Source organism: Microcaecilia unicolor, chromosome 5 (genome assembly GCF_901765095.1).
Source record: "Microcaecilia unicolor chromosome 5, aMicUni1.1, whole genome shotgun sequence".
NCBI classification, from domain to species: Eukaryota; Metazoa; Chordata; class Amphibia; order Gymnophiona; family Siphonopidae; genus Microcaecilia; species Microcaecilia unicolor.
In genome coordinates, this window is record NC_044035.1 from 4,664,119 (window position 1) to 4,689,875 (window position 25,757).

Sequence of the window (25,757 nt, forward strand, 5' to 3'; positions counted from 1 at the left end):
CGGAACAAAGCTTCTTGCAAGGTCATCCTGCTCATCAGTTACAGGAAATGGTGATGCTGGGGTGGGGTGGGGGGGGGGGAATAAAAACACCTCACACTGACACAGCATATTCTCAAACTAAAGGGAAAAAAATTAAAGACGCTGAGTAAAAAAAGATGTTTTGTGTCATTTCACCTGGGAGTCACAGAACTGTATTAGGCTGAACTTTACTTTCTTGTACACCAAATATTTCTTTTGACTTCAACCACCTTTGCCTGCGTCAGTCTGGGAGCACCAGTCCATTGGCTCACCCACAGCACTGACAGTACAGGGTACGGGCCTTGGACCCTTGAGGGTGGCTGTATGAGACCGAGATAAGTCAAGATGTCCAGCGGTTTTGGTGGCTGTAGCTTTTAAGTAAAATCGCAGCACAAATGTCAGAACTAAGATATCATACTCAAGTCTCAAACACCGAGGGTCTGTTTCTGGATATCTTTAAACAGAGTGTGGGGCACTAGTGGAAGCTGATGGCCTGTTTCTCAGGACACCATGAGAAAAACAGATGCTGCAAAGTCATTAAATATTACAATGGAAAAAAAGGAGAGACAAGGACATGCCAAAGCTTCACCAGGATGATAACTGACACTAAAGAAAAAAAAAAAAGTCTACAAGGGCCGATAAAGAAGCCTGTGGCACAGAAAAGGAATAAATTAGCTGGGAATAGCCCAGAACTGCAGAGACAAAACTGGTGGCAATACAGCCTAAAGATGTCCAACCCAATGCACCCCAGTCCAGCCACCTCAATCCTGCCCTGTGACATCTCCTTTCATTCCAATGAGGCTCCAACCCCACAGAGTCACCAATTTAATGTCACACTTCCTGCCATTGTAATAGGGACAACGCTCCAGCCACAGAAGTGGTCAGGTGTTAAATCTCACCATGCCAGTAACCCACCGAGATACCTTCTAGCCTGCATAAAAGTTTGAAAACAGAACAGGTTCTGGTGCTTCAGTGCACAATACACTCACAGGTCATCGTGAGGATCAAAGGAATCAAAGGAGAAAAGCGAGAATGTTTTCAGCATAGCTCTTCTTCCACAGCTTGGTTCCCGTGTCTGCATTCCATAACACAATATAGTTCGGTGGATGGACAGCAAGTAGCAGGTCTCGGGAAGGCATCCGATTCAACAGCCACTGCATGTCGGAAAAAAAAAATCCAGCAATGAATGAGCACAGGTTCCATGAGGTCCCGATCATTCTCCTTCCCTACCAAGCATCTGAGAACCCTGTGTGTTAGATATCTGACCCCGGCTTTCTTCAGTTCTGTTACTCCACTGTCCCATGTATCCCTACCTTTCTGTGAGAAACCTCTCATCTTACTCTTGATCCTATCCCTTCACTATCACACCATGACCTCTTGCCCTACTCTTCTGCCTGGGCTGTCCTATGCAAGAAAGCATTAAGAAAGACCTGTGAGAGCAGGACTGACTGGTGTTGTTATATTATGGGCTTCTGAGAGCTGTGGTAATGGAGAGGTGTCTGGCTCCGCAGTCTCAGACCCTACCTACTCTGTGCTCCCAGCAAGTGATGGACTGAGCTGTGTTTATTACATTATGGGGCTTGATTTTATTACAGGATTCAAAAAGGGCGACATAGCACCTGTGTGACTGTAAAGAAATGCAACTGACTTCCCAGAACATTACCGGCATCCAAATGCAGAGGGTCAGGTCTTTGTTGTTGTGGGGCAATGGGCAGATTCTGTGGCTCTTAGCCCCATCTCTCACTGTACAGGACTGGAAGAGAAACAACCCCCTCTCCCCTCTACTTTCCTTTTAACAGAGCAAATTTCAACTGACTATATAACCTGGTTTGAATACAGGGCTGGCTTTGCCACTAAGATGGATTAAGCATCCACCTAGCACGTTAGAGGGGTCTCTCATCTCCCCTTTTCCCTTCCTGGCTGCTGCAATGGAACTCAGTATTGACACGGGACCACATTCAAGTTCTCTCTCACCCTCCTCCAATGCATTTCCTGTCAGTAGGTGGAGGGTACAATGTCGTAGTGCTCAGAATGGGCCTCTACTGAAGGGTCCAATGACAGTGCCAAGTACCCACGCAGAAGTAGCAGGGGAAAGGGAAGGAAGAGTGGAAGATGATGGACATGGAACCAGGTAAGGAAGGGGAGAGGATGATGTTGAACCCTAGTGGAGAAGGAGGTAGGAAGAAGAAGGGAATGTGTTGGATCAGAGGGGACAACAGTTTAGGGAGAGAATGTGAAGATACTGGATCTGAGTGGAGGTGGGGTATGTAGGGAGGGAGAAATGCTGGCCACCTTGGGGGGGAGGATAGAGAGGAGTAAGGAGGTTCTGGACTACAGGGCAGGGGCATGGCTGAAGGCTTGCGTAGATATCAGATGCCCTTGGGCCACTCCTGTTTATATAGCCTTTGATCTTGAAAGAGGGACTGGAAAGGAGGGACTGTTGGCACTGATAAGCCAGACAGCCCTATCCAGAAGTCCTTATGTCATTGTGGGGCCTGCAAAGCCAGGATCAAACCTACCAGGGCTCTCTGGCTTATCACTGCAGGGCCTGGGAAGAACCTATCTGCACTCATTTCAATAATGCCAGCACAGTCACTGATCTATTTTACTTACATAGACGAAGGAAATTCAGGTGAGGATGACACTTTTTAATTAACAAACTTTAACATCTTACTTTTCTATTTGTGGTTTGTTTATTGTGCATTTTAAAGAACAGTATTTCTGATGTTTAATTGGGAGCTGCTCAGAACAGAAGGTGAGTAGGTTATAAATGTTTAAATAAATTTGTGTGCAGGAAGTACCAATAGCTTTGTTGTATGTAACCATCTGAATTATTAGGTAAAAATAGTTTTGACTTCTGTAAGCTTGTATCTGCTTGATGGCACTTTAAACTAAGGAGAAATTAGATCTTACCTGCTAATTTGCTTTCCTTTAGTCCCTCCGGACCGGACCAGGATTGGACTGATGGGTTGTGCTCGCCTACCAGCAGGTGGAGACTGAGAAAAAAACTCTGACTCTAGAAGAGCCAATAGGAGCCCTGGCCATGTGACCTTAGCCTCAGTATTTGAATAACAAAGGCAGGAAAGAAAGAAAGACCTTATGTGCCGTATGGAATCCTAGCAGCCACAAAGCACTCGGCAATGCCAAGTATCAGAGCTCACCAGCAACTCTCACCAGAGAAGTGGTATGGCCCGATATGTATTACAGCTCACCAGCAACTCTCACCAGGGAAGTGGTATGGCTCACTTGTACTATAGCTCACCAGCAACTCTCACCAGAGAAGCGATATGGCTCACATGTAATATAGCTCACCAGCTACTCTCCCCAGAGAAGTGGTATGGCTCACGTATAATATAGCTCACCCGCAACTCTCACTAGAGAAGTGGTATGGCTCATTTGTCTTATAGCTCACCAGCAACTCTCACCAGAGAAGTGGTATGGCCCACTTAAGATTTTATATATATTCCATCAACTGAGCTTACCAGCAACTCTCACCAGAAAAGTGGTAAATCATATTTAAGGTTTTATAGATATTCCAGCAACTGAGCTCAGCCACAACTCTCACCAGAGAAGTGGTATGGCGTATTTAAGGTTTTATAGATAGGATTCCAACAATTGAGCTCACCAGCAACCACCAGAGAAGTGGTATAGACCACGTAAAGTTCTGTATATATATAGTATTGTTCCACGAATCGTAAAGGAATGAATACACTTCCTACTGAATACACTTCCTACTTAATAAAAGAAGCTAAGAGTAGAGAGAACATGGGAGTGGGCCTGGTCCGGTCCCTGAGGAGGGGACTAAAGGAAAGCAAATTATCAGGTAAGATCTAATTTCTCCTTCCTTAGCATCCCTCCGGACCGGACCAGGATTGGACTGATGGAAGTACCAAAAGCAGTAATCTGAAGGGAGGGACCCTATGAAAACTGCAGAGAAATGTTCAGCTGCATAGTCCACCTGCGACAACTACAGGTATGTGTCCCAATGGGCAAATAAAAATGAAACTAGGACTAATTTGCCAACTTACAATGTGCACCGAGAGGCACCAAAAAGCGGCCGTAGTAAGAATAGAGCCCGCTTCTGAAGTTGTGGAATAGTTGTAATATGCTGTTGAACTGCCCTCTCAGCCAGAAGAGAATAGACATTCTCATTTCCTTGATCCTTCGCGATATAGCGGTTAGAAACAATGAAAAACTTTTACGTCCTACTGGCTAGAAGGACAAAACCAATAAGAAAAAACCGATTGGGAAAGGTGAAAACTTTAAACTACAGCAGACCGAAAAGAAGTTACCAACCGTAGAAGTATTCCACACATAGATCTACTTGCTGCAATGGCTACTAGGAAACACTGCTTGAAGAGGAAAACTTTATAGAAACGTTATGGCTACTAGAAAACAGAACTTTAAGAGTCTGTTCACCTAGTTCACCTAGCTGATGGACGAAGCGGGGGGTACAGGTGCAGGACTCCTTTAAGAAACCGCTTTGACAGTGGATGCTGCATAAGCGTGCGGTTGTCAACAGTATCATGCATCACTGATAGAGCTGCCAAATGAACTCTAATGGATGAGTAAGACAGACAAGATTTCGCAAGATGCAGAAGATATTCCAAAACATGCAAAATGGATACTGTTTGTGGAATGAAGTGGCGAGAGGAGCACCACAGAGTGAACCGTCGCCACTTTGATTCATAGGACTTTAATGTAGATTTCTGTCTGGAAGCAATTAAAACTTGAAGTACTTCCTGCGAAATATCAAAGATGTTGCGGACCCAGTAACCACGCCATAAGTTTGAGTGACTGGGGGTCCGGATGTAGAAGGGTGCCTTGGTTCTGCGTAAACACCTAGTGAGATGACGGAAGAAACGCATAAAGAAGGTTGAAAAACCCCTGCTGGACGTTGGCATCTGTCCCTGTCTCCGTCAAGACTGTTGCTGAACGGAAGAAGCAAGAAATGTTCGTGAGCCTGAAGGCAAAAAAAGATAGCCCTGAAGTGTCGCAGTGAGGAAGTAAGGCTGAAAAAATGAGAGTCCATTCACCTAAATGCAGGGTGACACAACTAAGAAAAAATGAGTACAAACTCAAGAGTATACTCTTAACTCCTCCTTGGCGGATGACCTAACCCATTGCCATGGCAAGGACCAACATAGCTCTCTCCGCCTTGTTTGTCAGTAGGGAAAACAAAATTCACCCGAAGGTAAAACGAATTGCTGAGGTCCCCCAGAAAAAAAAATATACAAACAAGCTTCTGCCAAAAAGTGTACTGCACGAAGCATCCCAATGCCAGAACTAAGGTTCTTGAGATAACTAGATGACACTTAAATAGCGTGATTGATGACCCTGAGATTCGCAATAGGATGAAGGAAAATTCCTTCTTGGGCATTAGAAAGTAAAATTGCATTCTGCAGAATAGAGCGAGGAAATGGCCGAAGGCCCAAGGTCACCAAGAAAAATATAAACTGAGATGTTTGCAGAGGAGACAAAAGACTGTGCGCCAACCTGACTAAACAAAGAGAAAATCAGAGATATCTGATGAGAGATCAAATGAGAGGCCTGGCTACAATCACCCAACCTAGAGACTGTAAGAAATGCAACACCCGGTGCGTGACCTGAGAACTCTGCTGATAAGACTTTCTCCAATTAGGTAGTCGTCTAGGTAAGAATAAAATGACCCTAAGAGCGCAAGGAACATCCTCTTAGATCTAAAAAGAACGGAAGAGAGAGTACTGCTGAAATGACCGGTTAATGCATAAGCAAAAAACTAGCCATTCTCTGGATCCTGAGGAGAAGAGGAAGGGTGACCAAGGACACCAGTTAAATAGGGCTACAAACTCCAACCCTATCTCTATGGCGTTCCATAGTTGGGTAAGTTCTGAATATAGATGCTATGGTAGTACGCTCCGGACAGAAAAGAATTGTCCCAGTATGAACGTAATTTCTTAATCCACATACCAGTAATCCACGTACCACGGTCATGCGTCCTCCCTCACTGAGATGTAGATTGTAAGCTCCTTTGAGCAGAGAACGTCCTTCTTTGTTAATTTGTACAGCGCTGCGTAACCCTAGTAGCGCTCTAGAAATGTTAAGTAGTAGTAGTAGTACCAGACTCACACCCAATAGATATGAATGTTGAGCTTGTTTCAGGTTAAAACACCGAACCTAGGCCCAGGGTCCCCGGTGTTCCTAGTGGTGAACAGCCATGGCAAATATTGTATGCGTTAGTTTGCAGAATTACTGCAAAGCTTTGCTTTTGGAGCAGAGATTTCTGTTCGATACTCTCGTGAGAGTTTTTTTTTGTTTGTTTTTTTCTCTAATGCTGTTCTGGCTGTAGAAAGGTGGACATTTGAGCTTCCCCAGAATGGCAAAACTTATGTACCTATGCCCATTAGATATGAATGCTGGACTTGATGGACTTTAGGCCTTACCCAGCATAACCATACTTATGTACCTATGGCATAAATACACAGGAAGTGAGTGAATCCCCTTCCAATTGAAAGAACACTCATTTTCATTCTATGCGCCTTCACTCCAAAGGACAAACTTGGAAATTACCTGTAACGAAAAAAGTGAAGTTGTGCCACAGCCACTTGGTGAAGGCAGTGTAGACAAGACTGTATCTGAATTCAAGAAAGCTGATATAACATCAGGTCTCTAAGGAAGAGGAAGAGATAGCGATGGTATGTATAGGCATACTGGACCAAACCAGGATGTTTATAATCTGCCAATGCTGAACTGATAGAGTAGAGACAAACACGAGTAGATGGTTTGAGGACCGTCCACTATCTTTAAGTGAAAGGATGACTTTATTCTCTAAGTGACCATATGTCCCGTAAAACCAGAAGAAAGCTAAAATGAAATATGAGAGGCTTCAAGGCAGTTGGAAAAGAAGGGAAGACTGAATAAAGCATGCCTGCTAAGGCAGCTGAGTGATTGGGAGCTTGGTAGACAGGACTGTCCCTCAGAGAATATGAAAAGCTGATATATCCCCATGGCATCTGAACAATATACTGTATGCCTCTAGAGAAGGCTTCTTAAAGTCGGAAAAAGAAAACTGTATAACACTACAGCCATTGAGAGTGATTGTCTGTTAAGTTCTTAAAACACTATAAACATAGGCATGGAGTAAAATGCTTGAAAGGAACTAAGATATTATGGTCAGAATTGCAAAGTACCAATCAATTGACTCTTAGACAATGTAGTCCTATTCACCAGGGAATGAGAAAGTCAGAAATTTACTCTATGCCTATAGAGAAAGTTTCTAAAGTTCTTAAAACACTGTATAATACTACAGCTATTGAGGAAAATGCTTGAAATGAATTATGATATTATGATAAGATGTAGATTTTCCACCAGGCAATGAAAAATGACCGAGCACCAGAAAAAACTAGTGTTAACAGCCCGTGATACATAGAAATTTAAAAGAAGAAAAGCTTGTTATATATATATGAAAGGAGCCCCCTTTCAACCAAATATTGCCTGCTGATGTGAAGAGCATTTTAGAATACGCCGTTCAGCACATACAAAAGTGTACACATCTTGGAGCCGAACTGCTCTATGAACTGCAGCCTTACCTTCAGCAGAGAGATCCCCGACTGATAAGATGGAGGGAGAAAACAAATGGCCGCCGTTTGCGCCACTGGCCCCGTGGCGATCGACAGCGCGCCTGACACCTCCGAACAAGTGGAGCCCAGTGGAACGGCGAAAAAACAACAGCCGGCGAAAAAGGCCCCGAAAAAACCGGAGGCAGCACCGGACCCGAAGAAACCTAGAAGGGAGAGTAAATTTACACGTTCCGGCTGCGTGAACTGCGCGATGCTGACCGACAGCAGCTGTTTGAACTTTTAAGCCATATCGGAAAAAACAGGTGGCTGCGCTTACGCGGTTCGCACCTTTCTTTCTTTTTTTTTTCATTTGTTTAAACTGCTGCCGCCAAAACGCAAGAAAATGGAGGAAATTAAATCTGACGAGAAAAATCGCTGTTTAAAGTCTCAGACACTAAATTATTTTCTTCTTTTTTTTTTTTTATAACCCCTCAATTATAAAACACTGGAGCTGCCTGCTCGTTAGAAGTCTGGGGAAAGAAAGGCTGCTTCTTTGAATTTCCTTTTATTTGATTTAATTCTTTTAAAGCAGCTGCCTGTTAAAAGTGGCTGCCTCTCCCAAAGACGGTACACCTTTCCAGAAAGGGACGGCCCTTCCCTGCTAAGCCAGGGAGATGGGGAGGAAGGGGGTGGACTCGAGACACCCGAGTTTAACACCCCCGAGGCTGTCAAAGAAAGAAGAGAAGGAAACCCTGTCAAGCCTCTAAATAAGATTCCAGGCACAGAAGAATTATCACAAATATCTGTAATATCTAAAGAGAAAAGGAGAGAGACTAATGGGCTCACTTCCTACCTGCTGGGAGACTGAGAAAATACTGAGGCTAAGGTCACATGGCCAGGGCTCCTATTGGCTCTCTAGAGTCAGAGTTTTTCTCAGTCTCCACCTGCTGGTAGGCGAGCACAACCCATCAGTCCAATCCTGGTCCGGTCCGGAGGGATGCTAAGGAAATAGTTATTAGATGCTTATGATAGTTGAAGATCAATGCAGCGATGTCAACAGATCTAGGTGTAGCTAATATATTAAGCTTGCTTTGCCTCAGGGAAACAGCATAACGAGGAGATAATTGATTCCTAAACATGGACACCACAAGGAATATGCCAATTCTTCTCTGTTTAAAGTTTCTGCATTTTCACGCTCTACCAGCTTTAACTGACAAGTTACTAATAATGTGCACAGCAATTAGTCTACGAAAACCATCAAAGGAGCCTGTCCCAATGGTACATAAACGCAATTGCTCCAAATCACATATAAATGTGCTCATGCATAAACGTACCCACATGGGTTATGAGATATGTGAGTATATTGCAACTGCACCCCTGCTGTGTCAAAACTATGGCCCGGGAATGCCTTTTTCCTGCTTGAGCACACAATTCTAGAACACGCTGCCGCGTAACTTAAAATGATCTATGAACTAACTAACTTCCGCAAACTGAAGACCCATCTCTTTAACAAGGCATACCACAAAGATCAACAAATGTGAACTCATATATCCAGAACTGCCTTACGATATTTGCTGTTATACTATCATCATGCTTTATCATTATCCTGTTTACCCAAGATCTTTTTGCAATACTCCACTACTCATGATATATTGTAAGCCACATTGAGCCTGCAAAGAGGTGGAAAATGTGGGATACAAATGCAATACATAAATAAATAAATACACATGGCGCATGAATAAGCAAGCATCATCTCATCAACGTAACGTGTTTTTATGCGTGTACTGTATATTCTTATTCCCTTAAACTTGTCCCCTGGAGGAACAGAGAGCACTTAGTTCACAACCTGCCCCAAGGGGAGATACGACTGAGGTCGACAAAATCCTGAGTGGTGTAGAAGGTAAAAGTGAATCGTTTTTACCCTTTCAAAAAGTACAAAGACCAAGGGACATTTAACGAAATTACAAGGAAATACTTTTAAAAGAAATAGGAGGAAACATTTTTTCACTCAAAGGATAGTTAAGCTCTGGAGGACAAGTTCCTGGAGGAAAAGTCCATAGTCTGCTATTGAGACAGACATAGGGAAGCCACCGCTTGCCCTGGGATCGGTAGAATTGAATGGTGCTACTATTTGGATTTCTGCCAGGTACTTGTGACCTGAATTGGCCACTGTTGGAAACAGGATACTGGGCTAGATGGACCATTGGTTTGACCCAGTATGGCTATCTTGTGTTTTTATGGTGTTTTCTTCCTATTTCTCTTGTTTATACACTGCTTAGACCTTGCTGAATGAAGCGGAATATCAAGCTATGAATAACTATTTTTAACCTTCATCCCCTGAACACTGCAGTATTCTTGGCTGATAAAGTATCCAATGATGCAATGAAATGGCCAGATGGGGCTCCCCACAAGCATGGCTCTCCATGTTCACTCCCCAACACTATCACAGGAGTATCACCCAGGAGATCCTTTGGAGGCAGATCAATTAAAAGTTAATGCACTGGTGGCAGAGGCGAACGACATATGCATTTTAAGGACCAAAGACCATACGCTGTCATGTCTGAATGACGGAAATATATTCTGTACGGCCACGATCTTTAGCAGATATGTGGAAAACACCCCCAGGGGCCAGTAGCTGTGAAACTGGTAGTACTCTGCCTGAGGGAAGATGATTAGATAAATGTCAAAGCACAGCAAATATCCTATTGTAATGCCTTCTCTAATGAGTCCTGGGGTCCCCACAGTGAGCTGAGCATTAAAGATTCATTTCCACGCTTGCCTGAAGGTGCATACATCAGTTTTACAGCCCGTTAATGAGGGTATGCTCGGATTCTTAGTCTCTTTTATATTCGGATCATCCACAGTTTGTAGTCTGCCCCAGCGTGTCCTGGTGATGCTCAAATTGCACTGAACTGCCTGAAGTGCTTTAAAGCTCGCTGAGCAGTCTCCTTATTCTTTCCTAGCAGCTCTCTCAAAACATTGGGCCATTCACTGGCTTCCAATCCCATAGCCAAGTCAATTTTCTCTTGAGTCCCTACATGTCTCTGTCCCTCCCAAACATCACAGATTGAGAGGACAGAGGCTGCAGATGAGATACTACTGCAAACGCTTGACCTTACTCTCAGACCCAGCAGGGGTCCTGCAGAAGGGACAGTATAAAGAAACGCAGAATCCGGCCTTACCTGTATAGGTTGCTATGCTCTTGGATTTCACAGCGAGCCATTCCCGTTGCGACATCCCAAACAATTATCTTCCCACTTGCATCTGCTGACGCAAGACGCAAAGAATATGGAGAACCAACATTATGATGATAGTTTTCTCTGGCCCATTTTACCTGATGAGAAGAAGTTGAAAGAAAGCACTTAGTACATCAAACACAGTTGTCAAAACAAGGCTCTTACTACTACTTATCATTTCTATAGCGCTAGTAGACGTACGCAGCGCTGTACACTTGAACACGAAGAGACAGTCCCTGCTCAACAGAGCTTACAATCTAATTAGGACAGACAAGCAGGACAAATAAGGATAAGGAATATTAAAGTGAGGATGATAAAATAGGGTTCTGAACAAGTGAATAAGGGTTAGAAGTTAAAAACAGCATCAAAAAGGTGGGCTTTTAGCTTAGATTTGAAGACGGTCAGAGATCGAGCTTGACGTACCGGCTCAGGAAGTCTATTATAGTAACATAGTAGATGACGGCAGAAAAAGACCTGCACGGTCCATCCAGTCTGCCCAACAAGATAAACTCACATGTGCTACTTTTTGTGTATACCCTACTTTGATTTGTACCTGTGCTCTTCAGGACACAGACCGTTAAGTCTGCCCAGCACTATCCCCGCCTCCCAACCACCAGCCCCACCTCCCACACCCTGGCTCTGGCACAGACCGTATAAGTCTGCCCAGCTCTATCCTCGCCTCCCAACCACCCCGCCTCCCACCACCGGCTCTGGCACAGATCGTATAAGTCTGCCCAGCACTATCCCGCCTCCCAACCACCAGTCCCCTACCACCACCGCCTCTGGCACAGACCGTATAAGTCTGCCTAGCCCATCTCCAGCTCCCGCCACTGGCTCTGCCACCCAATCTCGGCTAAGCTCCTTAGGATCCATTTCTGAACAGGATTCCTTTATGTTTATCCCACGCATGTTTGAATTCCGTTACCGTTACCAGGCATATGGTGCAGCAAGATAAAAGGAACGCAATCTGGAGTTAGCAGTGGAGGAAGGGTGGAAACCCCAGCTGAAAGAACCAGCCACGGAGTCTGGTTAGTACAGGGTGGTCTGCGGAAGGAGTTGGGGCAGCACTGGGATTTACTTGGTTGGGGCAATATTCAATCCACTATCCAGGTAAGTGCCGGATAAAGTTAGGAAGCAAAAAGACTGTTCTATTCAGCTAACTTGTGGTGGCCAGGCGGCCAGTCATACCCAGATATTAAATACCAGTGCCTGGATTAGGCCTGCCATTGAATATCCAGGTCAGATTCCCTAGAACAGACCAAAAACTAGTTTAAATGTCTCCTCAGCTCCAGAATTGTTTTCACATTATAATATTGAGTATTTTACTGAAGTTTGAAGTCGGTAGTTTTCTCTTTGTTTTAAGAAGTAAAACCAACCAGCAAAAGATACGTAGCTTTGGAGTTCTTAGGTGCTAACATACAGCGTTCTACGTTAGTTTTACATCTGTATATGAAACTGCACTATTTTATTTTTGAGGCGGCGTGTTAGGGACAGAGAATGAGGCAAATGTGCTAATAAAGTAGCACACCGACATTACCACCATGCTAACTGGTTAGTGCATCCATAATACAGGAACCCTTAATGTCGATAAATGTCCTGCGGTAATTTTGTTTTACATGACCACATGCTAAGGCTAACACATGGCCATATATTCTGAAAATAGAAGAGAGCCAAATTTACAGTTGTGCTAGAAATGGATTAAAATATTTCAACTGCAATTCATCAAATCTAAGCAACACAAATACAATTCCACTTATTAAACCCCATATTATATGTTCTTTCAAACACATCTAACCCCCATTGGAACTCTCTTCACTCTGCAATATTCTAGCAGTGTTGCATAGTGAAGTTCAGCCTGTATCAATCATTTACTCATGTTCTCAGACAGGATCCTAAATAAAGGTATGATCATCCAACAGAGCCCTTGCAGGAACTTTCTCCAGAACTTTTCCAGAGTCTACCACCCGTGTGGGACCTCCTCCATTCAGGGCAAGCTTCTCAGGACACAGCTCCTTGGGGAGGAAGAAGGTTTTTGAGGATTCCTATCCTGCTGTCCTCAGAGAACACCTAAAGATCTGAATACGTACAACACCCTATAGCAGTGGTTTCCAAACCCGGTCCTGGAGGCACCCAGCCAGTCAGATTTTCATGATATCCACAATGAATATTCTCAGATTTGCATGCATTGTCTTCACTGCAGATCTCTCTCATGAATATTCATTGTGGATATCCTGAAAACCTGACTGGCTGGGGTGCCTCCAGGATCAGGTTTAGGAACTGCTGCCCTAGAGGAAAGGAGGAGCAGGGAGATATGACACAGGAGTTTTAAGCACGTGAAAGTATTAAAAAACAAACAATATCTTTTTCCAGAGATGAGGGGTGGTAGAACCAGAGGCTATGAATTGTGGTTGCAGAGTGTAGACTTAGAAGAATATTTGGAAACACTTTTCACAGGGCGGAGAATGTGGATGAAAGAGTAAGGAAAGACAACAGATGATGGAGAGCGACTGAATATCACACCATTAGTCTTTAAAACATGTGGTACTCCAGCAGAAAGAGTTTGTAATAACAATTGGTCAACCCATGGCACAGAGGAACTTGACACAATACTGATTTTGTGGCACAGACATGCTTTTTGCTTTTGAGGCATTTACACTGACGTTCATCTCAAGCCCACCTCATAAGGCTACTTTAGTTCATCAGAGACGTGTTTTGGTACTGCCGATTCCTGGCGGAGGCCTAGTGCCGAAGCACAGTCATGTCAAGTCCTCTGTGCCATGGACTGGACAATTATTGTTATTACAAACTTCTCTGTTCGGAGTACTACATTTAATACTGGTGCTGCGATATACAGTCTCCATCATCTTCCCTCACTCTTACATAGCAATGATGGCAGATAAAGACCTGAATGGTCCATCCAGTCTGCCCAACAAGATAAATTCATTTACATGGTATGTGATACTTTATACCTGAGTTTGATTTGTCCTTGCCTTTCTCAGGGCACAGACCGTAGAAGTCTGCCCAGCACTGTTCTTGTACTAAAAGTTCTGAAGCTAACATCGAAGCCCCTCCAGCCCATCCCTATCTATTCAGTCACGATCAGGGCGTAGACCGTAGAAGTCTGCCCAGCTCCCGTTTTCATCAATGACAAAACCAGCTTCATCCAGGTTGTCATTGTGGAGACCACATCCTTTTTTTTTGTCTGAATGAATGTCTGGAATGCCCTATGTATTTAATTTGCGTGTTCCCCCACCTATTCTGACCTCATCCTTCCCCAGACTGCTCTTACACAGTCCAGGAATTAACGAACTCCATAATCAGAAGGACTCACTGGGATATAAGAAGATAGTTTATTCAATCTTACCAATAGCAGTACAGGCAAATCAGGCGTATGGTTGACAGCAGTCCACGACACGTGTCACCCTCCTTCTCTTGTAGCCTTCCTTCTGTTCTAATACCCTTCTGATTCCATTTTTATACTATTTTCACCCTATTCATTTCAATGGACCGCAGCTTTGTCACCAGAGTTCTTGGACCTTTCAGTTGATCAAAATGAGCTTCACATACTATCAAACTCTAAGTATAACAGATATGCTCAGAGCGCATCTTATTAGATGACTTTGCATGTTCCCCCAAAACTCTCCCTAAGCCCCCTCCTTTGGATGTTCTCACCCGGGGTGCAGCTGACCAGTACTATCTCTACATAACCATAGCAAACTCTTTGCTCATTGACGTCTTGTAGGTGCCAGTCTCCTCATTATCTACAGAGGTAGATTCCCTCCACCCCTCTGTAAGCTCTCTGAGCACTTACTTCAGCATTTGCTACAGTAAAATGTAACTGTGTCAAAGGTGATCTCTGATTTCTACAATCTCTTTTGTATCAGAGATTATTTTGATTTTAAGAAGCCTAGCTCTTATTACGAGCCATTGGCCTGTATTTTACTGAGAGCAAGGGCTAGCAAGGCTAACATATTTCTTCATTCCCCTCTTGCCGAACCCAACCCCCCCCCCCCCCCAGGTCGGCACAACATGACTAAAGTGAGTGTGGCTGTCCTTTCCAGAGGGCTCTTAGAAGGGTATTAGGACAGAAGGAAGGCTACAAGAGAAGGAGAGTGACAGACGTGTGTGTAATGCTGCTCCATCATATGACTGCTAAGGTGGGAGGCCGGTGAGGAGTAGGTTGCAGTAGTCAAGGCGAGAGGTAATGAGAGAGGATGGATGAGAGTTTCGGGTGGTGTGCGCAGAGAGGAAGGGGCGAATTTTGCTAATGTTGTAGAGGAAGAAGCGACAGGTCTTGGCTATCTGCTGGATATGCGCAGAGAAGGAGTCGATCAGAAACTCTTACTAGCCATACTTTGCAGCCACTGTTACCAGATTGGGGTATTTCATGCTTAATTAGGCTAGTTAGTTTGCTCCTTGTGTGAGTTGGGCTAGTTTTGGGCTACACAGCTCAGCCTGCTGACATTATCGAAACGTACTGCGCCTGTGCTTATATATATTTCTATCATATCCCCTTTCAGTTGCCTTTTCCACCCTGATGAGACCTAACCTGTTTTAGCCTTTCTTCGTAAGGGAGATGCTCCATCCCCTTTCTCTGGACTTTTTCTAGACCCACTGTATGCTCTTGGATCAACCAATTTTCCAGACAAGGAAACATATGCACCCCCGGCTTGCAGAGACATGCGTTATTACATGGACAGGCATTTTGTGAAGTCTTGCGGTATTGACGCTAGACTGATGTGTAGTATGCATACGCAGGAGGTGTGTCCCTATTACAAATCTGAGGGTACTGCCTGAAACTTGGATACATATCTGTATTTCACTCCGAGAAAAACTGCATTGGCTACCAATCAAAGAACGGATCACTTTCAAAATCTGCACAACTGTTCATAAAATTATTTATGGCACGGCACCAGGATACATGACAGACCTCATCGATCTACCAACCAGAAACACCACAAAATCTACACGATCATACTTAAACCTCCACTACCCAAGCTGTAAAGGACTCAAATACAAATCCACCTATGCACCCAGCTTTTCCTACTTAAGCGCACAACTATGGAACGCACTACCAAACGCATTAAAAACTACGCTCGACCACCTAAATTTCCGGAAAGCACTAAAGACAGACCTGTTCAGAAGAGCATACCCCACCGACCCAACATAAAATATCGAACACTTGTGATACAATACAACCAAAGACCGTAATGGTCATTACCTGACTCTTCCTCTCCCTCTTTAAGTTCCCCCCAATTGCCTATCATACCACAATATCACTGTGTAATCATTCATACCATGTATTTGTTCAGACCGGAATCGGCTAACGCCGTTAACAGTAAAATGTAAGCCACACTGAGCCTGCAAAAAGGTGGGAAAATGTGGGATACAAATAAATAAATAAATAAATAAATAAATATGGGGGTACGTTTGCTTGAGATCCAGGGAGCTTAGCCAGTCCTCTTTTTGAAAGAAAAGCATTAAAGTGCCCCATGGAAGCATCTTGAACATCTTTTAAAGGTAATTTGTTCAAGGTCCTTAATTCTATGATGAGGTATAGTCCCTTCGTTTTCTTTGTTATCTGGAGATACTTGGAGTAAAGTCTCCAAGCTCTTTCCACGATGAATACGGTCCACTACGCAGGTCTCTAAGAGGGAGAGTTCCTTTAAAAGCACATTTTGAAAGTGAAAGCTTATTCAAGAAACTGGTGGGCAATCTGGCAGGGTTACCAATAAACAGTTTCAATCTATATCGAGTTATTCTGAGAACATGAGTATGTGAACTTAGAAAATGTTCCCTAGAACCGGGATGCAGGCTATGCTCTCATGGATCCTATTAAAACCCCATCCCAGGTTTTAGATGGGAAAATAGCTGTGGCTTTTTGACCTCTGCTGCATGGGGTGAAAGCGAGGTTCCTGTTGCTGATGATGGGATTAAGGGGGCAAGAGCACAGTACCTCTTGAGCCGACAGAACTGTGTCCTAGCTGTCCCACTCACATCTCCTGGATGATTCGGAAAGCGACTCAGAAGAGGCTGCAGACAAGGTCTGAAGCACAGAACAGTGATATTTTATCTGAACTACCTCTTCCTTAACCTTATCTCCAAAGACATTTTCTCTCCTGCAGAGTGCATCAGCAAACTTTTCCTGCGTGTTGTACCTAAGGTCCAAGACCCATAGCCATATGAGTCTCTGAGCACCAATATCAATGGCAAAAGCTATCTATACCATCCCGTAAAACACTAAATTTCATCTGATCATGTCTTTTCTACACGCTTTGCCTTTGGCTACTTAATGACTGAAGATCCCAATGTTTATTTTTGAGGGAGAAACTATGTTAGATCTACGTTTTGCAGAATGTTTAGAGTCTACTGGGCTCACGAAGAGCCAATATAAAATATGCAGGAGCTGGAGCATAGGATTCTGAAATATTTTCATCCTAAGAAGATCCAGCATATGAATGTCCCTCCAAGGGGGTGCCTTGGGGTAGATGCTTAATTTGTTTGGTCTTCCTGAGAGAGTATTTGACCATCAACTGGTGTAGCATTTGTTGCTTTTCAAATCTGGAAGCCTTCTGTACATGAATCTCTCTTGTTTTCAGTGTGAAAGTCCACTCCTGATTTTCCAGTTGATCCTTACTCTGCTTTACAGTATAAGTATAGGAAATTGCCCTGTAACAAGTCCTTTGATCTTTGTTAGATAATAGGAAATTGGAAGAGGGACACTTTGGCCAAAGCTGACTAATTTTACAGCAAGGTTCTAATTATTTTGGGAACCATGTCCTTGCCTCCAAAATGTCTCATTAGCTCTTATCTTCTAGAAAAATGTTCTTTGTAAGTACTTCTGTACTATTGAATTTGTAGTAATTAGAATTCCAGGAGGCCAGCAATGAACCCTTTGTCTTACAGAAATTGTATATATTGGAACACAATCAGAACGAAGCTAGCAGTCTGTTCTAATGCCCAATAGTTGCATGCAGGTATTATTTTGGTTTATATAGTAAAGCCATATTTTCTGTGATAGTATACCTGAGTTACCTTGTTTATTGTATAACTCTTCTAAAAATTCTAACAGTTACCAGATTCCAAGTTTATTCAAGAGTTTGATACTGCTCATGGGAGGACCATCGAAGTGGTTTACTATACATAATATAATAAATAATAGTTAAATAACACACATGGAAGGAAGGAATGAAGGACAGGAAGGAAAAAGAGTGCTGGGGGGGGGGGGGGAGAGAATTGGAGGAGTGGAAATAAAGTAGACTAGATCAGACACCATCATGCAGGAACAAAACAGCCCAGCAGGCCAGTAGAAGATTGGGAGCCAATGGTGGTGACTGAGCAGAGGAGTAATGTGATCAAAGAGACGTACATGGGCAAGAATACGAATAGCGGTATTTTGCACAGACTAATTTTTTGTAAACGTAGGGCAGCAAGACCGGTGTAAACTACATTGCAATTATCAAGTCTGGTTATAACCAAGGTGTGAAGGAGTATGGAGCAAGCATCATCGTCAAGGAAGGGGCAAAGACAACAGATGGAACGTAAATAGGCGAAGAATGATCTTACTACTGCAGAGATTTAGGAAGAAAAGGAGAGTTGTGAGTCTATAATAACCCCTAAGTATTTTGAGTCTGCTAATGCAATGGAGGAGCCACGGATAGATGGACTAAGTGTGGGTCTGTCTGGACAAGAATCTAGATAGCTATAGAGCTGAGGACTTATACGGCTTAAGAACTACACGATTATTAGTTAGCCATTGATCAACAGAGTCAAGAGCTGAAAGATTAGGGGAAACAGGGTCAAAGGTGGAAACTAAGAGAATATCCTCAACATATAGAAGTTGAATCCAGAGTTTTGAATCATACAACTAAAAGGAAAGAAGAAAATATTAAACAGAATAGGAAATAGAATAGTGCCTTGGTTTGTGCAGATGACAAACTTGCGGTTGGAAAGAAGAAAACCAAGAGAGAGCATTACAAGATATGCCTGAGGAAGCAAGATGGGACAGCGAGAGGGTATGATCAACTAAGTCAAAAGCGGCAGTTAAGTCGAGAGAGATTAAGTGAACACTGAGACTATTATTTATTTATTGCATTTGTATCCCACCTTTTCCCACCTATTTGTAGGCTCAAAGTGGCTTACAGAGTGTGGTTATGACATTATCAAAAGCTGAGTATATTTCATTTAAAAGAGAAGTGAGAATGGTTTTGGTTGAATGGCCACAACAGGAACCTGACTGTCTAGGGTGTAAAAGAAGGGAAGTTTCAATATGACCTGCAAGTTGAAAGAAAACAACTTTCTCCAAGAGTTTCAGCAGAAAAGGATTGTGAGAATCGGGCCTTTAATTTAACGAGTCCAACCTTATTGAATTTAGAATTTTTTAAGGATGCTCTACTGATGTCTTTCAAGCAACAAGGATAGCACCATTAGAAAGGCTATCACTGATCATAAAGTAAGCCAGGGGAAGAAGATTGTGCTTGGGACTGTTAAGCCATGACGGTGGTAAAGGTTCCAGAGTACAATGGGTTTTCTTTATAGAATTAAAGAATCTAGTAATGTCAGATAGAGATGATAGATTAAAAAAGGTCCAGGTAGAACAAGGAACAGGAGAATTAGGGGATACAGTGGCTGGCACAGAAGTGGACAATGTAACAGTGGATGAAGGACAAATCGGACGGTGGCACTGAGTAGTTTAGGTGGCAAACTTAGGACATAAGAGTAGCCATACTGTGTCAGACCAATGGTCCATCTAGCCCAGTATCCTGTTTTCCAAACAGTGGCCAAGAAAGGTCTAAGAAAAAATGGCAAGCCTAAATAAATACATGGCTGATAAGGAGATTAATTGAAGGGCTCTTTTACTAAGATTAAGCTATGCTAAGAATGGGTTTAGTGGGTCTTTCCTGCAAGCTAAGTCCACTTCTAGCACAGGTCATCAAAAAGGGCTTTTTATATTTGTTTTATTTCTGGGTATGTGCCGTTAGTGTGCAGCCATTTTTCAACAACTAACGTGGGAGCACTTACTGTCTCCTATTTAGGAGGTGTAAATGGCTCCCACTTTATGGACATGCAAACCAGTTAGTACGGTGGTAATATTAGCACCCTAGCTGATTAGCACATCCACATCCATTGACCACTCCAAAAAAATAAATACTGAGCACCTAGCATGCACAGATGGCAAAACTAATACACAGCACTTTAGCACATCTGTGACAGGTGTGCATTAGCACCTAGTGAAGTTGAGTAACAGCCCTAGAGTGTAATCCCATAAAGACAAAATGGGAGAAAAGCTTCTGAGTTCGATTCCCACTGCAGCTTCTTGTGATTTAACCCTCCATTGCCCCAAATACAAATAAGTACCTGTAAATACTATGTAAATTGCTTTGAATGTAGTTGCAAAAAACACCCACATATCCCCAAGCTACCTGTGCTGAAGCCACCAGCGCAGTGAGACTGAGACAGAGGTGAGGATACCACACATCTTACCTTCACCACATTCGCTTTGTGCCGCTCCAGGACCTGTAGAGTCTGAGCAGTGCTTGAAATCCACCACCAGGACAAGGAGAGTGACATCCATAAGCAATTAAACCCTGCCAGCCCCTGAGAAAAGGAAACCAGAAAAGAAAGCACAGAATATTTACAAAACCAGGATGGTGGCTATAAGGAGATAAGAACTCCAAGGTGAAACCTGAGCAGAACTGTACACTTCAGTACTACAGTCCTGGGGGATCTGATTACAATCAGCTCCAAGTTGGTCAGCTTTTCACAGAACAGTTACAAAGCAACACTGTAATCAATAGAAATAAAATAAAACAAGATGCTACCTTTCCTATTGGGCTAACAATGCATTTTTGATTAGCTTTTGAAGGGAACCCTTCTTCTTCAGATCAGAAATAAGGAAATGTTGATAAATAACTGTATATATAAGCGAAACGCAAAGTCATATCAATGACAGCCTCACAGGAAGAAGGTGGGATGTGTAAGGCAGGAGTGTAGCCAGACCTCATGGTGGGAGGAGGCCAGAGCCTGAGGTTGGGGGCACATTTTGAGTGCCGCCGCCCCCCCCCTTGCCTCGCTTTGCTTCTTCCCCTCCCCCCCCCCCTTGCCTCTTTACCACTTCCCCTCACAAATACCTTTGCTGACGGGGGTCCCCAACCCACGCCAGCTGAAGCCTTCATCAGCGCCGGCCTGAGGCGCAGCCGCGTTCGCTGGCCCTGCTCTTCTTTCTTCTTGCTCCTCCTGTGCACGCTGACGCTCCTTCTCAGTTTCACGTAAAGGAGCGTCAGCGTGCACAGGAGGAGAAAGAAGCGCAGGGCAAGGAACGCAGCTGCTCCGGAGACCGCGCTGAGAAGCTTCGCTGGCGGGGGTAACAAACCAGGGGCCCGGATGAATTTGCGGGACCCAATGGAAAGCAATGGAAGTAAAACACCGCTGGCTCAATTCCGTCCTCCTTTTTCTGGAGCCATATGGTAACCCTACCCAGGACCCCCGGGCCCCCCCCCCCCCCCCCCCCCCCCCCCCCCCCCCCCGTAGCTACGCCCCTGGTGTAAGGTGAAAAACAGGGGGAGGTGGGTGGATGAGAGACAGGGACAGATGGATTGGAGATAAGAGGGTGTCAAAGCAGCAGAATTTTATGCTTTTCTAATGGACACAAAAGCCAGATCTTCGTTAAGTCCCATCTGGTGGGTGTCAACATAGTCTGGCTTCAAAGCCCCGCCCCCCCCCCGGCAGCAACACTTTCCCTGGCGCTCAGCTGCCCCCCCGCCCCCCCCCCCCCGCGCGGACACCCACCAGTCCAGCGCGCCCTTGTTGTGGGCGTTGAGAGCCCCCGTTAGGGTGCGGGCGGACAGTTTGATATTGACAGCGTAGGGCAGCATTTGGGACCCGTCTGTCTCTCTCTCTCGGCTCTGTCACCGCCGACTTCCGGGGACGTTGAACCACTTCCGGCGGCGAGACCGGCGCGCGGCCACCCGCCAACCCAAGGAGGTCAGATTGAGAACAGGAGGCGGTTTCCCTGATTGGGTTGAAGCTAGTGGGCGGGGCTTGCGGGCAGTGGGCGGAGTCACAAGTACACCCAAAACAACAGACAGCAAAGGAAGGCAAATGGCAATAGTAGAAGATCATCAAGGCTAAAGCTGTTGCAGCTGGATAGGCAGTGCCTTAAAAGTTGGAGGACAATATCTCTCTCTCTCTTTTTTTTTAATTTTTATTATTTTTTAACAACAACTTTTTTTATTTATTTGAAAGCGTGATATCAAAACTGAATATCACTAAAACAGATTCAAAAACTATTGTAACCTGGTGAAAAAACATCACTAGTAAAAGCTGTATTTTGTGCTCCTTTTTCTACACCGTTCTATACAATACAATAATACATGGCCATCATCTGCCCGCAACCTCGGTGTCATCTTCGACTCCTCCCTTTCCTTCTCTGCGCATATCCAGCAGATAGCCAAGACCTGTCGCTTCTTCCTCTACAACATTAGCAAAATTCGCCCCTTCCTCTCTGAGCACACCACCCAAACTCTCATTCACTCTCTCATTACCTCTCGCCTTGACTACTGCAACCTACTCCTCACCGGCCTCCCACTTAGCCACCTATCCCCCCTTCAGTCCATCCAGAACTTGGCCGCGCGTCTTATCTTCCGCCTTGACCGATATACTCACATCACCCCTCTCCTCAAGTCACTTCACTGGCTTCCGATCAGACACCGCATACAGTTCAAGCTTCTCCTTCTTACCTACAAATGCACTCGATCTGCAGCCCCTCCTTACCTCTCTACCCTCATCTCCCCTTACGTCCCTACCCGTAACCTCCACTCTCAAGACAAATCCCTCCTTTCAGTACCCTTCTCCACCACCGCCAACTCTAGGCTCCGCCCTTTCTGCCTCGCCTCACCCCATGCTTGGAACAAACTCCCTGAGCCCATACGCCAGGCCCCCTCCCTACCCATCTTCAAATCATTGCTCAAAGCCCACCTCTTCAATGTCGCTTTCGGCACCTAATCACAACACCTCTATTCAGGAAAACTAGCCTACCCCAACTTGACATTTCGTCCTTTAGATTGTAAGCTCTTCTGAGCAGGGACCGTCCTTAGTTATTAATTTGTACAGCGCTGCGTAACCCTAGTAGCGCTCTAGAAATGTTAAGTAGTAGTAGTAGTAGGATATCCTGTGTACTGATGGGTTCATCTTAACTGTTGTAGTCTGCCTTGGGGAAGCCTGGTGTTATAAAGATCAGAAGTAAAATTAAACTCTCCTTCACTTTCATTGGAGCACATGGAATCACATCTTCACCTTGTGAGAAATATGCAAACATATTGCTTTTCCACTTAACATAATTGCAAAATAACTTATGCCCTGGTAGAAAGGAACTCTTTAGGGATAGACTATACTTCTGTAGGCCCTTCCTAACAGAAACCACCACATTATAGCTTTTTAAAATCATTAACAAAAGTAACTTTGTTAGTTTAAAGTAATGTGTGCAAAGTGATAAAAGTGCTGAGACAGAGAGAGAAGAAAGGAGGGGTAAGAAGCCCAAAGAACTGAAACAACAATATCTAAGCATGAGACCATGAAGCTGTAAGACTATGGACAAAGGGGAAGATGGAATATGCCATGTGCTGAACTATGCAAAGCTCTCACATAAAGGTTTAAACATACAAAAAATGCAGACCAAGCAGAACTAACAATGGATAGGGGCTCAGCTGCTAGGGTGATGGAAAAGTTTTAGAGGGCTACTACTACTAAACATTTCTAGAGCGCTACTAGGGTTACGCAGCGTTGTACAAATTAATAACTAGGAACGGTCCCTGCTCAGAAGAGCTTACAATCTAAAGGACGAAATATCAAGTTGGGGTAGTCTAGATTTCCTGAGTAGAGGTGTTGTGATTAGGTGCCGAAAGCGACATTGAAGAGGTGGGCTTTGAGCAATGATTTGAAGATGGGTAGGGAGGGAGCCTGGCGTATGGGTTCAGCTGCTAGGGTGATGGAAAATTTTAGAGGACTGTCATATGATAATTAACAATGATGTATTAGGGGTTGGTAAATGTGATCAATATCCACTGAGAAACTTAGGGGTAGATACTTAATGTAACCAAGAAGAAAGGGTATAAAACCTGTATTAAGGAGGGGTGTGCCTCTTGCTTCTAGAGACAACCATCTTTGCAAAGGTGTATTTTGAAATAATAAATTAATTGAGATCTGTTTCACCAAATCCAGTTTTATAAGTTCTTTTTTTTTGTATAAGTTCTCAGGTTATCTGGGGGCTGTTTATGACAACCTCATCTCTTTTGTACAAATGGATTATTCTCTTTTGAGTATGTTTCAGAGACAAGTGGTTTTATAAGTGAAAATAATAAAAATAAATGTTTGTTTCATGCAGATCTCTCATTAATAAGGGCTATAAGTCCCTAATGCAGTTCATTGGTTTCCTTATATATTTCTTTTATTGTGATGACTTATGCTGTGCCAAAACTGAAAACTCTGATCTCTTCTATCTAATCAATAATAAAAGGAGCTCATTGTGAACACTATCCACCTTGTTTGTGAGGTTGGGGCTGGAACCAGAAAACTGGAGGCTAAAAGTCATTTTAAATTCACTCCCTCAGCAACAGTTCTCTCAACCAATAAGTTATTCCAAGCCAGAAGATACAATTCCAACCAAACGTTTACTCAACTTGGACAAGGCAGAAAAAAAACAATGGGCCAAGTCTTAGCAACTATTCATGGCCACAGTTCTTAAGTAATATAACCAATGCTATGGCAAGAAGGCAGTTTCTCGGAGGGTCCTTGGGTGGATTGGGTGGGCACACATAGTTCCTCTAAGCATCTTGGTCCCAGTCTCTGGTTTCTGCTTTTTACTCTTGCCAGGGTCTTCTTATCTGATTGGCATTTTTTCTCTTTCCATATCCATCTTCACAAACACACACACACAAGTTAAAAATGCACAAAATCAACTCATGTGGATGTGGGAGGGGCCAACACTTTAAACAGACTAGTTCCCCAGACATCCCAGGAAGCAAAGGGGCATCCTAGGGGGTACTGCTGTGGACTTCATGTAAATGCTTCCAGGTACATATCTCAACGCTACTCCCTTATCATGTCTGGTGAGCCCTGCAAAACCCATCCAAGACCCACTACCCCCAACTGTACCCCACCACAATAGCCCTAATGGCTGGAAGGGGCACCTATATGTAGATACAGTGGGTTTCTGGTGAGTTTTGGAGGGCTCACAGTTTCCACCACAAGTGAAACAGGTAGGGGGAGGTATGGGCCTGGGTCCACCTGTCTACAGTGCTGTGCATCCACCACTAGACTACTCCAGGGACCTGCATGCTGCTCTAATAGACCTCAGTATAACATCTGAGGCTGGCAAGTACTATTTTTATTCACATTTTTTTGAGGGGGGAGGGGGTCAGTGACTAGCGGGGGAATAAGGGTGAGGGTCATCCCTGATTCTCTCCAGTGGTTATCTGGTCATTTAGGGCACCTTTTTGTTCCTTATTTTTTCTAAAAATGGGTCTAGACCAAAACGTTGAAGTTTTCGTCCTACACGTTCTCATTTTGTTCCATTATGGCTGTAAACCGTCCAAGCGTTAGGCAAGCCCTAAGCCCTCCCTAATCCTACCTTCAAAACACCCCCCAACACTCCCCCTTGTGATTTGGACACACTGCAGACAAAATGCATAGACAGACATCTGCAGAACAGGTTCCAAAAATACCAATTTGGACGTTTCGAGAAGAATTTCGTCCAAATGGTGCTTTATGACACTTTTTGGACATTTTTCTCTTTTTAAAATGAGCCCCAAATTGTCTGGACGGAGGCATGAGAGACACTGGGGGGAGGTATATGGGAGCCTGGGTATATGAGAGAGACTGGGGGGGGGGTACTCAGACCATAGTGATATGTGAAACAAAGAGGCAGGTACCTCTTTACTTCACCTATCAAGGCAGTACTGCTGGCTTC

At 44.1% G+C, this 25,757-nt stretch overlaps 1 protein-coding gene across 1 annotated transcript in view; it reads right to left on the minus strand.

Moving 5' to 3' along the window:
- The window catches only part of WDR11 (WD repeat domain 11), a 165,480-nt gene extending 143,778 nt beyond the window's left edge, over positions 1-21,702 (minus strand). The window contains 6 exon segments of the mRNA XM_030202606.1: positions 1,042-1,189; positions 10,746-10,890; positions 20,276-20,332; positions 20,334-20,351; positions 20,353-20,389; positions 21,581-21,702. Coding sequence (XP_030058466.1) covers positions 1,042-1,189; positions 10,746-10,890; positions 20,276-20,332; positions 20,334-20,351; positions 20,353-20,389; positions 21,581-21,666 — 491 coding nt within the window. The 5' untranslated portion in view covers positions 21,667-21,702.
- Positions 21,703-25,757: the final 4,055 nt, after the last annotated feature.